Raw genomic sequence first — 15803 nt, 5'->3', positions numbered from 1 at the left:
ACTCCCAACCCACTTAGGTACAATAAAAAAAAAAGTTAAGACCAAAAAAAAAAAAAACTAAACAACTAAAACATGAGTGGCACTCACCAGGAGCTTTCATGGCCAAAAACTAGGCCTCACTATTACTGAAGATCTGTCCTGGTGGAAGTACAGCCCTAACATAGGATGTCTCCCCGCTTCTTATGACCCTTGTTGTGTCTAACTCTGCCCCCAGCACCTTGCTATGCCTAGTCTTTCCTCCCAGAACTTCATCCCTCTGGAATCTCCTCCCTGCCCGTGTCTTTCTTGCAGGTGTTTGCTTGCAACAGTTTAAATGGAACATTAATGACAGCAATCTCATCAGTCTTGGAGAGCCTGTAAAGATCATAAGCACTATCTCTTCCTCCACACCCAGCAAGTGGAAAAAAATTGAAAATGAGAAGATATATCTATATTTGCAATGGACAGGCCAATTTTATTTTAACATAGAGAGTAAATAGGATGATATGATTTTTAAGTTTTGATGCTATATTGAAGGAAGAAGCAACATATAAAGTTTAAAAAAAAATCATTCTCTGTCAAGAATATAGTTTCAGTTTTAATTTGTAAAGAAATCTCTTAATTCATTTATTTGTATTTAGAATTGATATATAAGATAGGATGCTAACTAAAGTAAAGCTGATTTATTACAAATGTCTTGTTTTGATTTATTCTAATCTAGAATAGGAAAATCATCATTAATTATACAATAAAATGTTTTAGTACTATTAGTAGCTAACAAAGTTTGTTGTCTTCCATGTCAACTAGCATTTTACTTTAAAATTTATACAGATTGCCCCAATGAGATAAACCAAGAATTATATATTAAGATTTTTAGCTACTTTAAAATAGTGCCACCAATAATATAGTATATATAAGGAAAAAAAAACTGCACTATTACAAATGGAAATATGCTAAAATTATCATTAAAAAAAAGAGACTGGCAGATAACTCTTAAAAACAACTGAACCTAAAGTAACAATAATTTTACACTAACACTGAAACAATATAATTAAAAAAAAAAACAGGACTTTTAAACTCATTTTAAATATAAGATGGGATGAATACAACTCCAAATTTGAATGACCTGGATATCTAAATTCAAATTCCTAAAACAAGTCACTCAACTGTAATGTGGATGTGAAATCTATCTTAATTTGAAGAAGATCAAGATAAAGCCAATATAAAGCAATTATCTGTATCAGTTGTTCTATATAATGAAGACAATTGGATTGCTATTATCATAATTAGAATGATTAATAGGGATAATGAAAAGAAGTTACAGAATTCTATTGGGCTCTTTATTTTTAAAAAATGTATTTTATTTCACGGATTTTATTGAAATGGTATTCAGTAATGCAGAGAATCCTTAATTTCCTCAATCTCTGGTGTTTTTATTTCTTATGAAGTATTATTTCAATCTAATTATTGTAGAACCTAGAAGAAACCAATGAAATGCAAAGACTTATAATAGGAGAGTTAAACGAGAGCTAATTACACAATTGCCTCAAGACAAAGCTGAATGAAGGAAGATCAATAAGTGAGTTAACAATTCCTAATTCATGCATCTTTAATAACCTCACAGCAAGGTGGAAAACAATTAAAGGGGAAATTTTGTCTTACATCTAAAATCAATTTAGTAGTTTAAACAAGAAGAATCAAATACATTTCTAAACGGGAAAAGGAAATCAAAATTACAACTACTAATTTAACATGTTTCCAGGAAAAAGGAAATCCAAATTTTTAACAAAGTGTGTTGAATGTATTCATTAATCATGTAAATTCTTTAATTAAAATTACTTGTTTTTTCATTTATTATTTATAAACACAGACGTGGCTGTGTGACAACAAGTTTGCTTCCTAACCACATGGTTTTGGGTTCAATTCCATTGTGGCAAATGTCTTCTAGTATAGCCTCAGGCCAACCAAAGCCATCTGTAAATATAAAGCTGAGAATGTGTGTTTGTCTGTCTGTGTGCTTCACTAAAACTCGAGAATCACCCAATGGATTTCATTCAGATTTTACACATGCCTTACTTAAGGTCTATGCAGTGTTATGGGCCCCAAAAAATGTTTAACTTCTTGCCTAATGCAAGCCCAGAGCAACCTCTTATCTCTTACACTGTTTCCGTATTACGTGTCCAAAGTGAAACAATAACATCTCTATAAATACTTTCACTATTATATGGTTTCAATTTCAATTACTTTCAAAATATATTTATTTACATGTTTGTATGTATGTATGTATGTATATATATATATGTGTGTGTGTGTGTGTGTAGATATATGTATACATACATAAGTGTGTATATGTGTCTATATATATATATATCTATCTATTTATACACACACACACACACACACACATATATATACATATGCATATATATATATACATGCATATATATATGTATTTGTTGTTTCATTAAATTATGTTACCCAAAATTCCAAAGAATATTTTTCTCCCTTGTGTTCCATGCCTGACCACCTTAACTCTGCCCGCTCCTCTCTGTCTCTCTGCTCCACTGTCTCTCTCTTTCAATTTACCACTTGATTCACCAACATCCCCCTCTGCATCACCACCACCACTCTATATAAACTAGTGCATGCACTTGGATTCTCCTACTCGATTTTAATAACTCCCCCGAAAGAATACAAATCCAGAAGATGCTCCCATCTAAATTTGCTAGCTCGCGGTTCGTCTAAATTTGCTAGCTCACGGTTCATCTAAATTTGCTAGCTCACGGTTTGTCTAAGTTTGCTAGCTTGCAGTTTATCTAAATTTGCTAGCCTGCAGTATATATATATAATTGTTGTCGTCGTTTAACGTCTGCTTTCCATGCTGGCACAGGTTGGACGGCTTGACTGAGGACTGGTGAGTCAGAAGGCTGCACTAGGCTCAATCTGTTCTGGCAAAGTTTCTATAGCTGGATGCCCTTCCTAATGCCAACCACTCTGAGATGTAGCGGGTGCTTTTATGTGTCACCAGCATGAGGGCCAGTCAGACAGTTCTGGCAATGACTATGCTCAAAAGGTGTTTTTTACGTGCTACCTGCAAGGGAGCCAGTCCGGCAGCACAGGCAACCACCATGCTTGAATGTTGTTTTTCATGTGCCACCTGCACATGTGCCAGTAAGGTGACACTGGCAACAATCACGCTTGAATGGTGCTTTTTGTGTGTCACTGGCACGGGAGCCAATCTGTGGCCCTGGCAACGATCACGCTTAGATGTGCTTTTAGTGTTCCACTGGCACAAGTGCCACTCAAGCGGTACTGTCATCGACCATGTCAGTGATTTTAATTTGATTTCACTTGCCTTAATAGGTCTTCGCAAGTAAAGTTTACTGTCCAATGAATGAGGGGTGCTCATAAATGGGCTGGTTACATCCCATGCTCGGATGTGCTTTTAACATTCCACTGGCACAAGTGCCACTCAGGTGGTACTGTCATCGGCCACGTCAGTGACTTTGATTTTGATTTCACTTGCCTCAATAGATCTTTGCAAGCAAAGCTTATTGTCCAATGAATGAGGGGTATTCATACACACACACACACACTTACATATATATCAGGTTGGTGCAAAAGTAATGGCCGATTTTTTAGAAAACAGTTTTAGATAGTATTTTTCAAAATGGTACCTCTTGCAATGTTTTAAGAATGTCACAATGAGTAATTTATACATTTTTTGTTCAGATTCTGATTAGCAGAATAGCCAATAGGCCATAATCTTCTGCTATATTCACACCCATGCTTGTTCCATCTAAAGATCACAAGGTGTCAATATAAGCACAGCAGGAAAGTCTCTTCAGAGAGTTTATAGGGATGATATAGGGAGTGAAAGAATTTGCAGGAAGATGGTTTTCTTGCTTCAGAAGTGGGGATTGAAGTTTGAAAGGCGAGCCAAAAGAAAGTCGTTCAAAACAACTAGATTCCGAAGTGTTGGAAACTGTTGTCACAGAATATCCAACCACTACTTGTAGAGAACTTTCAGAACAGTTTAACGTAGCCCATACAACTGTTCTACGCCAACTGAAAAGGATTGGAAAGGTTTCAGTGGTTGGAAAATGGGTCCCGCATGAACTGTCTCCAGAGAATCTACAACAGCATGTTGTTTGTTGTCAGTCATTGCTTTCACAACACCTTAAGGGGCCATTTTTAGGAAGGTTTATTACAGGTGATGAGAAGTGGATCCTTTACTATAACATTAAACACTGCCATTTGGATCAGTTGCGGAGGAAGACCTGTTCAACAACCAAGAGGAGGACTTCATCCAAGGAAAATCATGTTGAGTGTATGGTGGGATACTGAAGGAATTGTCCATTATGAACTGTTAGACAACAATCAAACAATTACTGCTAATCTCTACTGTAATCGACTTCATCATTTGAAAGCAGCTTAGAACAAAAAGTGACACGGCTTAGTTACACAGCTTGACTGACCAAAGGTCTCTTGGAAGAGCTTAGTCGGATAATATTGCTTCATCCTCCATATTCTCCTGACCTTGCTCCTTCTGATTATCACTTGTTTTGGGGACTACAGAACCATTTGAATGGTCTTAGGTTGACATCAAGTTGGATTCATATTTTGCATCAAAACTTAAACAATTTTACAAGTGTGGCATTTACAAGCTAGTTGACAGATGGAATGAAGTTCTAGAAATCAATGAAAATTACATTAACGAATAAATATTGTTTTAACGATGGGCTTTTTCATTTTTAGTAGAGACTTAAAATCGGTCATTACTTTTGCACCAACCTGATATACATATATATATATATATATATATATATACAGACGCCATGATAGATCGTTAGCCACTACACACATTTTTTTCTCTCCGTCCCTTTCTGTAGAAGAGCGTAGGCTCGAAATGTAAAAGACTTTTTCTATTCCTGAGCGTTATACTAATACATTTGTTTGTTTTGTACACCACCTGTCTTTGTCTTTTGTTTTTTTCGTAAACTCTCCCTATATATATATATATATATATATATATATATATATATATATATATATATATAAGATCATCATTTAACGTCTGCTTTCCATGCTGGCATGGGTTGGACAGTTTGACTGAGGACTGGCGAGCCAGATGGCTACACCAGTCTGATCTGGCTGAGTTTCTACAGCTGGATGCCCTTCCTAACGCCAACCACTCCAAGAGTGTAGTGAGTGTCTCTACTAGTATATATATATATATAAATGTGTGTGTGTGTATGTGTTTGTCCTCAACAACTGCTTGACTACTGGTGTTGGTGTATTAAGCGGTTCAGCAAAGATGACTGATAGAATAAGTATCAGGCTTTACAAAAAAAATACTAAGTACTGGGGATGATTCATTTGACTAAAATTCTTCAAAGCAGCGCCCCAGCATGGACACAGTCTAATGACTAAGACAAGTAAAAAAAGGTAAAAATTATTTTATTTAAAATAAAAGATAGTAGAGATTGCAAGAAGAAACTTACTTGTGTGAGGAGGATGCCTTTCAGGAAGGATCAAATGTTGAAAAGATATTGGCAAAACATTCTCAGAGCCAATCCAACGATCTGAACAAATGTGAATGTAGTACTGATTTGGTAATGGTTCAAAGATTGGAATAGTAAAAACCATTGATTGTGGCTCCATAGCAACAACCTGTAAGGAAAATACATTTTGATAGAATTCTACAGTTAACTAAGCTCTCAAAAAATGAAAAAAACAATATTGCCAAGATATCCAACAAATAACAAAACCAATCTAATTAGTCTTACACTCTCTCTGAATTTATCAACTTAAAATAATTAAGAGTACTTGGATCCTTTTGGCTTGATGCACTCATTCTGATTTTATTAAAAATTTCCGCAAAAATATAGATTTTCTTGCCAAAAATGGAAATCACAGCCATTTTATGAATCTTTCAAGTTTGGAAGTTTTTATAATTTTAGTCAAGTTATCCATTCTGCCATGTAATATACACACACACACACGCATACACACATAGTGATTGCTTCATCTCTGTAGATGATTGCCGTCTTCCCATGTGCAATTGACTGTAAAATAGTTGTTTTGGGAGTCTTGCCTCATTCATGTGCACAACATGGCCTACCCAATGTATTTGAGAGGATATGATGGTAGATTCAATGCTTGTGCAGCCAGCATCTAAGAGGATTTGTGTATCAGATATTTTCTGTTGCCATTTGATGTTTAGGATTTTAAAAAAATACTTTTGGTTAAAGTGTTCAAGCAAATTAAGGTGCTTACGATGTACTGTCCACATTTCCAAAGACTACAACAGAGCACTCAGAATGCAGGCCTTGTTTTTGATATTGATGCCATGATCTGCCCACCCTCTCTTTTCGAGTTTTTCACAGGCTACAGAGGCCTTCTGAATGTGCAGGTGTATTTCTGCATCCAGTGAACCATCCCTTGATAATGTACTACCCAGGTAAACAAAAGTGTCAACTACACCCAACCTAGTTCCATGCACCATTATATTTGGCTCGATATATGCTTCCCCTGGTGATGGGGTGAACATTATCTTGGTCTTTTTAAAATTAATTTCCATGCTAAAGGCATTACAAGATGCTGCAAAACAATCCATGATGTGCTGCATGTCATCCTGAGAGTGAGCCAAAAAGTCAACATCATCTGCATACAAGAGTTCTCTAATTAGTATTTGGAATTTTTTGTTCTTTTTTAATTGTAATTGATATGTAATAGAATACTCAACGTTCATAATACATAGCTATTTGAATCAATGTTTTACAATCCAGCCACCCTTTCACCTGGAATTCCATCTATTTTTGAACTCTGGCTCTAATGAAGCTTATATATAAGTGAATTGTTTATATAGCAAAAAATGTATATAATTCAAAACGAATTGTTGGCCTTTTGATGTTGGCCTTAATAATTCTTTATGTGATCTCATATTATGTTATATTATATTCATAGTAAAAAAAGACCCCCTTCGGTCATGAATGACCATGGGATTGCACCTAGAAAGTTACCCTCCTAGACACAAGTCTGGGCAAGGTTGTTTTTATGGAAGGCCAGCAGTCGCCCATGCATACCAGCCTCCCCTCTCCACGCCACCAGTGTTATCCAAGGAAAAGACAAAGGTCGATACAGCTTGGCACCAGTGACGTCGCAACTCATTTCTACAGCTGAGTGAACTGGAGCAACGTGAAATAAAGTGCCTTGCTCGAGAACACAACACGCAGCCCGGTCCGGGATTCGAGCTCACAACCTCACGATCGTAAGCTCGACGCTCTAACCACTGAGCCATGCGCCTTCACAGTACATTATTCATAGTACATTATGTTATATTATAATATAAATAAATTATTGGATTGTCAATTGTATCTCTTCGTTTAATTTTATCTTTATATATGTATATATGCATAATTGTTAAATGAGGTGTGAAACATTAAGGCAAGGCAGACAGCATTTATGTCTAAGAGAATCTGTTGCTATTATAACATACAATAATAATATATAAGTGTATATTAAGTATCAGGGTCTTGCCTTATCTAGAACTGTAATAAAACGTGTAGAAAAATATAAATGATAATTATATCTTTAATATATAAAAACTCTTCTATTTATTTGAAGTTACTGATATAAAAAATATTGTTTAAAGTAACTAATAGGAATGTTCTACAATTATTGTTTACTGGAGGTATAATTCTGTAATAAATATGAGCAGAATCCTAATAGAAAAATTTTTCTTTGTTTACTTAATTTATTGTAGGGAGAATTCTGTAATAAATATGAAGATAAACTTATGGCTGTAAACTATAACACATATTCATTGGATCACTTTTTATCATGAAAGGAATATTGTTAACCAAGAAAATACTTTTAATGAAGATTTTGAAATTTTTAAGAACTTTAAAACCAGAAAATGTCCACCTCCTAACCGCCATTTGGAGGCTTTTGAGAAGGATTTATGGAACATTGCCAAGAACACAAAGTTTGTCAAATATCCCCTTAGAGGAAATGAACACCTGATGAAAATGAAGGCTTGGCTATATGAACTAAAAATAAGAGCAATAAGTCCTGGGGTTGATTTGCTCGACTAAAGGCGGTGCCCCAGCATGGCGGCAGTCAAATGACTGAAACAAGTAAAAGAGTAAGAGAGTACATGATAATGAAGTTAATCTAGAGGAGATTGTGTATAAAGAGCTACTGGATTGTTAATGTAAACAAGTATAAGAGAGGTAAAAAAGGACTAAAGAGAGAATAAGATGTGTAAGATGGACTTATGTTTGTATAAGAACTAGTATTTGTATATATTAAATATAAGGTAGAAAAATAAGTAAAAACAGAAAAAAAAAGTTGTTAATATTACAATTTGGATTGTAAATACTTGCTGTGGCTATAAAGATGTTAAAAGAGTGAAGTTGAAAAAGAAAAAGGTTGTAGAAATATGGCAAAAAAAAAAAATGTAGGGGAGATGAATGAGCTGGGAATGAAAAACAGTAAATAGGGGGTTTAATTTATATGTATTGATATGTAAGGTTATGCAGTAACTATGTATTTGTAGAAATAAAAAATTATGAGGTAAAGAACTAGCTTGGCATAATGTGAGAGGGATAGATAATGGTATTAAGGTAGTATAAATATTCAAGTAATAGAAGAGTATTGTATATTATGAATATAAGAAAAGATATGAGTATGGGGGTGCACATAAGTATACAAAAAAGTTTATATATAATGTCGCAGAAAAAAATTATCTTATAAGGAAAAAATTGCTAGTATATTTACTCATACGTGAGTAGAGGCATATCTGCACATTAGTATATGTAGATATAGGAATTGTAGTTGTATTTTGATTAGGGTTTACCTAAAAGAAGGAACACCGTACAAAAATATATATAGATATACTGGTGCAAAGAGAGAAAAAAAGGCACACATATATAGATATAAATACACACACTTATAAAAAATATATAGTAGTTTATATATATATGTGTGTATGTGAAACATATATATATATATATATACAGATACACACGTTCTTATTAAAAAATACATGTTAGTGGTAACATATGCTAAATAGTCACAAACTAATAGATATGCACACAGATAACATATAAGATCCATATCAAGATATGCACACATGGTTGTAGTCAAGTAGGACACCAAGACGTACTATGTATGTTTGCATATATCAGCAGTAAAATGTATTTAATTATCATGTAAAGTGACAAGTAACATAAACCATTAATAGTTAGAATGGGTATGTTGAGGGAGTTTAAATAGACACATTATGCAAATAAAATAAAATAAAATAAAATACAAAAATTATAGGTATATTATATACTAAGGAAAGATACACATATTGAGAGAAAAGGTGTAGGAAGATGTAGATAAAGTGTTAGCCAAATATATGGTGTGTCATGATTGTTAGAAAGAAAGGTTAAATAAAAAATATATCAAGATAGTGTAAGAGATAGTGATGAAAAGTGGATGTGATGAGTAATCGTATTCCACACAAAAAGATAATATATAGAAATATTTTTAATAAACAACAAAAATTAATCTAACCAAGGAGAGTGAAGAATTATTTAAGATTGATAAATAGAAATTTGGTCATGTGTTTACATGAGCAAAATTTTTCATCCCTAGTATTAACCAGATTTCCATTTCCTAGTATTAACCAGATCTCCATTCATTCTCATTATGCTATAGCTATCTTCCAAACACAAACTACAAATTTTATTATTATATTATTATATCTGTAAGATAGGATTTTCCAAGAAACTGAGAAATCAATACATATATACACACACACATACATATATATATATATATACATATATAAGTAGATCTCGGCAGTAGATCTCAAGTAGATACATGCCGAGATCTACTTGGTGTAATTAATGATTATTCCAAATTAATTAATTTCACCCTATATTGTTACTGATAGCCATATATACATATATACATATACATAGTGTGTTGTGTGTGCGTTAGTGTGTATGTGTTTGTTCGTATGTGTGTCCATGTCTGTTGGGTGTAACTGTATGGCGTGTGTGTATATGCGTTTTGTGTGTGTTGGTATTGAGTATGTGTTTGTGTGTGGGCGTATATATGGTGTGAGTGTATGCATCTTTGTGTGTGTATATATATGTATACATGTGTTTGTGTGTGTGGGGGGGGCTGTTTTTGAATGGTCCCAGGGTCCATTGTGGTGTAAATAGATGTGTTTTTTTTTAGAAATTTGGTAGGATGGTGTGTGTATATGTGTGCCCGTTTGTCATGGACACACATACGAACAAACACATACACACTAACGCACACACAACACACAAACAAACATTAACCACACACATACACACACCATCCTACCAAATTTTAAAAAACACACATCTATTTACACCACAATGGACCCTGGGACCAATCAAAAACAGCCCACATACACACACAAACACATGTATACATATATATACACACACACTCACACCATTCTGACCTCCATATACACACTCAGCACCATGCCAAATACACATATACACACAACACCAAGACAATCACACACACGGTTGAAAAACGGGCACACATATACACACACCATCCTACCAGATTTTACAAACACAGAGACACATCTACTCACACCACACATATATACACACACTCAAACCATTCTGACCTCTAAAGACCAATCCCCCAAATCATTGATGCGTGAAGGAGAGACAAAAAGGAGAAATTATTTTCAGTTCCACATTACTCCTCCTTCTCCCCACCCAAACACACCTACAGTGTCCCTTGAAATAGATAATATTCTTTTACGTTAACATGGTGGACAGGTCAGTTTTAGCTTCCCTACTATTATAATGTAAACCTTTTTGAACTCATAATATTCTGTGCGTGTTTCCCAATATTCCACTGAACTTTTTAATAATTCCTTCTGGAAATTATCTTGAGAATGTATATATTTGTTGTAATTTTTTTTGTGCCCAATATTTCAATGAACTTGTTAAACTTTTTTATGTTCTTAACATGCTCTTCTCACCAAAGAATGTATATATATGTATTGTAGTACTCTGTGACAACCAATATTCTGTACGTGTTTGAATATACAGATACAATACCAATATCCCACTGAACTTTTTAATAATTCCTTCTGGAAACTATCTTTAACATGTTCTTGAGAATGTATATTTATGTTGTAATCTTTTGTGCCCAATATTTTAAGGAACTTGTTAAACTTTTTTATGTCCTTAACATGTCCTTGTTACCAAAGACTGTATATATGTAATGTAGCATTTTGTAACAACCAATAATTAATGCAACCAAACTTCTACATGTTACTTTTGACAATCTTTTTCCAAAGAGTGAAACCGGTAAAGTAAATAAACATCTTTCAAAATTGCATTTTCAAACCTTCTTTCGTATATAATTCCACTCGTGCGGTACCCTACAACTCCATTTTGTTATATATATATAGGCGCAGGAGTGGCTGTGTGGTAAGTAGCTTGCTAACCAACCACATGATTCCGGGTTCAGTCCCACTGCGTGGCATCTTGGGCAAGTGTCTTCTGCTATAGCCCCGGGCCGACCAATGCCTTGTGAGTGGATTTGGTAGACGGAAACTGAAAGAAACCTGTCGTATATATGTATATATATATTATAAGTGTGTGTGTATATTCATATATAAACATATATACATATCATCATCGTTTAACGTCTGTTTTCCATGCTAGCATGGGTTGGACGGTTCGACCGGGGTCTGGTAAGCCAGGAGGCTGCACCAGGCTCCAGTCTGATCTGGTAGTGTTTCTACAGCTGGATGCCTTTCCTAATGCCAACCACTCCGTAAGTGTAGTGGGTGCTTTTTACATGCCACTGGCACAGGTGCCAGGGGAGGCTGGCAACGGCCACCATCAGTTGGTGCTTTTTACATGCCACCGGCACGGAAGCCAGTCAAGGCGGTGCTGGCATCGGCCACGTACGGATGGTGTATTTTACATGCTACCGGCACAGGTATCACAACTACAATTTCCATTTGATTTTTTGATGTTGATGTACTTGACTCAATAGGTCTCCTCAAGCACAGCAGGTCGCTCTATGATCCAAGGTAAGTACAGCAGGCTGTCCTGCGATCCAAAGCACTTTGGAATGGCTGGGCTTCTATGTGAAGCAGGTGCAGGAAACAGCCATGAACTCACATTATTTGTCGGGTCTTCGCAGTCACAGCATATCTTCAGAGGTGAGACCCAACATTCGAAGGTCATGCTTGACCACCTCATCCCATGTCTTCCTGGGTTTACCTCTACCCCGGATTCCTTCAACTGTTTGGGAGTGGCACTTCTTCACACATCTCTCCTCATCCATCCGTAGTACATGACCATACCAGCGCAGACGTCTCTCTTGCACGCCACATCCAATGCTTCTTATGTCCAGCATTTCTCTCAGGGCACTTACACTGTTGTGTATACACACTAACATTACACATCCAGCAATTCATGCTAGCTTAATTTCTTTCAAGCCTATGCATGACCCCTGCAGTTACAGCCCATGTTTCACTACCGTGAAGCATGGCAGTTCGCACACATGCATCGTACAGTCTACCTTTCACTCTGAGTGAGAGACCCTTTGTCACCAGTAGGGGTAGGAGCTTTCTAAATTTTGCCTAGGTTATTCTTATTCTAGTGGTAACACTCTCTGAGCATTCACCCCCAGTACTAACTTGGTCACCTATCAACTACTTCTAGTTTCTTCCCCAGGAGTGTAATGGAATCTGTTTTCTGAGTATCAATGGTGTCTATTGCCCCTGTGCATCTGCCACACACAAAAGCTATCTTCTCGGTTAATTTTCCTTTGATGGTGCTGCACCTCTTATGTGTCCATAGCTTACACTGAGTACATCTTATGGAGTTTCTACCTACATCTTTTCTACAGATCGAGCAGGGCCACCTACCTGAAGGGGTGTGTGGTGTGTTTGCCTTCCTACTTACTAGAACGTTGGTCTTTGCTACATTGAGTCTAAGGCCTTTTGATTCTAAACCTAGCTTCCACATCTGAAATTTCTTTTCTAGTTCCAGTAGTGATTCTGCTATGAGGGCCAGGTCATCAGCATAGAGGAGCTCCCAAGGTCAACCCATCTTGAATTCCTCTGTTATTGCCTGGAGGACTATGATGAATAAAAGGGGACTGAGGGCTGAACCTTAGTGGACCCCTACTTCTACCTGGAATTCTTCACTATACTCATTGCCAATCCTAACCTTGCTGACGGCCTCTCTGTATAGGGCCTGTACAGCCCTTATTAACCATCCGTCAATCTCCAGTTTCTGCATCGCCAACCAGATAAGGGATCGGGGGACCCTGTCAAAGGCTTTCTCCAAGTCCACGAATGCTATGTAGAGAGGTTTATCTTTAGCTAGGTATTTCTCCTGCAGTTGTCGAACCAGGAATATGGCATCAGTGGTGCTTCTACCAGGCACAAAACCAAACTGCATCTCATCTAAGCAAACTCTCTCCCTAATGAGATGGGCTATGACCCTCTCTGTGACCTTCATCACCTGATCAAACAGTTTAATACTCCTGTAGTTATTTCTATCTAGAGCATCACCTTTACCTTTGTAGCAGTTGACTGTGGTACTGCTATGCCAATCATTGGGCATGATTCCATTATGAACTATCTGGTTTACAATGCGGGTGACTAGGCCATAGCCCACACCACCAGATGTTTTAAGCATCTCAGCAGTGATTCCTGATGGGCCGGGGGGTTTTCCTGGTTTCATACCCTTAATTGCTTTATCTACTAGAGAGCTGTCTATTCAGATATCTGGTCCCTCTACTAGGTCAACATTTGGAAGGCTCTCCTCCTCCCATTCATTCTCCACATTCAGCAGTCTCTCATAATGGCTTCTCCAAGCCTCTTTCTTTTCAGAAACATTGAAAGCAAGTGCTCCATCATCCATGCGGACGCATTTCTCTCCTGTGACATCACAATTTTCTCTCACATACTGTCTTGCAATCTGAAATACCTCAGTTATTTGGTCCTTATGTTGCTGGACAATTGGCAAACTTCTTTTCTGCTTCACCCTTGGCTATGTATACTGTCGCCCAGCCTCCCTTTTGGCTACCTGGTACAGTTCCCTGCTACCCCCATCCCTCCAGGCTTTCCAGATCTGTTTCTTTGCTCTAATGGCTTTGTCTACTGTACTATTCCACCACCACGTAACTCTCGGTCTGGAAGGGACTTTGCACCATCCGCAGACTTGGTCTCTGGCACTCAGCAAGCTGTCCCGTTGGAATTTCCAGCTACCTTCTATGTCCAACGTCTGTAGCTCCTCCTCCCTCTCATCAAATTTCTTGATGAGGATGTCCCTAAATCTCTGACCATGTGAAGGGTTCTTTAGCTTTCACATCCTTCTTTTCTGGATTGTTCTGCTTCTTGGTATCCTTCTGGCCTCAAGCCTAAAGTCACTAATGACTAGCCTATGCTGAGGGATACCTTTTCACCCTGGAGGGTCTTTGTATTTAAGAGCAACCCTGTGTCCCATTGTCTGGTGAGGATGAAATCAATCTGGCTAGCAGAGTCCCCTGACTGATAGGTTATAAGGTGGCTGTTTGGCTTCCTGAAGTTAGTGTTGCAGATTAAAAGGTTACATGCATCACAGAATTCCAGTAGCCTAGTTCCCTCATTGTTTCGGGTGCCAATACCATGGCCACCATATACCCCAATGAAGATACCAGATTCCTGCCCAACATGCCTATTAAAGTCTCCAGCCACAAAGATATGTATGTATGTGTGTGTATATGTATATATATATATGTATGTATGTATAGAGTATAAGGAAAGGAAAAAATATATATCGGTGTAAACGATCTTCAAATCCAAGTTGGTACAAATCCAATATAAATTCTACAAATTGTTTCAGAGTCTAATTAATTTCAAAGACAAAAACGAAAACACTTCTTCAAATAAAAATTAGATTCTTTGTAAGGAATTACATATTGGTATGAATAATTACATCCAACAAAAAATTTTAAAAAAGACCAGACAGGAACAAACAATCAAATAATGTGTATGTGTGTATGTATATATATATATATATATATATATATATATATATATATATATACCTACATACATATGTGTGTGTGTATCCTATGTTTGTCCCCACGAACCACTTAACAAGTGGTGTTGGTTTGTTTATGTCCTCTGTAACTTAGCAGTTCAGAGACCACCAGATAAGTATTAGGTTTGAAAACAAGTACTGGGGTTGATTGTTTGACTAAATCTTTCAAAGTGGTGCTCCAGTATGGCCACAGTTCCAAGACCAAAACAAGTAAAAAAAAACAAAAAAACATAAAGGATAAATGATGTGACAGTCACATATTAAAAAAAAAACTACAAATCTACATACAACAAATCAAAAATCACTTACACTCTTCTTGTGTAAAAGAAAATTTTCAGAATGGTAAATAAAGTTATTATCTGGGTCTTCTACCCAAACCCAGAAAGGCTCTCCAGTTTTTCCATGTATCTACAAGAAATTGAACAAGAAATTGAACTTTTAAACAAACTGTCAATATATTTAATCTATAAGATAATTTGGTTGAAAAATAAATACACATGGGCAAATATATTCATACAATATATACATGCATATGTTAGGCATAATCCTATGAATGTGTTATGTGTATGTGTTAAAGGGTGGTTTACTGAATGCTGTATGTATCTGAGAAGGTATTTGAAAATATCTCAATCATCTAGCTATCTCCTAGAATACCAAAGGATGGCATGTGACTAAACTTTCCAGCTTCATCTGGCTACTAATTTGTATATTAAA

The 15803-nt window shown here is 36.3% G+C and overlaps 1 protein-coding gene across 2 annotated transcripts in view; it reads right to left on the bottom strand.

The window, feature by feature from the left end:
* The window catches only part of LOC115215175 (activating signal cointegrator 1 complex subunit 3), a 526302-nt gene that overhangs the window by 457555 nt on the left and 52944 nt on the right, over positions 1–15803 (bottom strand). For both annotated transcript variants that reach the window (XM_029784370.2, XM_036506863.1), the window contains exons 23-24: positions 15399–15497; positions 5484–5652 (exon numbers count right to left, since the gene is read on the bottom strand). In XM_029784370.2, coding sequence (XP_029640230.1) covers positions 5484–5652; positions 15399–15497 — 268 coding nt within the window. The remainder of the gene's footprint in view (positions 1–5483; positions 5653–15398; positions 15498–15803) is intronic.

The sequence above is a fragment of the Octopus sinensis genome, linkage group LG1 (assembly GCF_006345805.1).
Source record: "Octopus sinensis linkage group LG1, ASM634580v1, whole genome shotgun sequence".
NCBI classification, from domain to species: domain Eukaryota; kingdom Metazoa; phylum Mollusca; class Cephalopoda; order Octopoda; family Octopodidae; genus Octopus; species Octopus sinensis.
The sequence above is the reverse complement of the archived record's forward strand: the minus strand, read 5'-3'. Positions and strand labels throughout refer to the sequence as shown.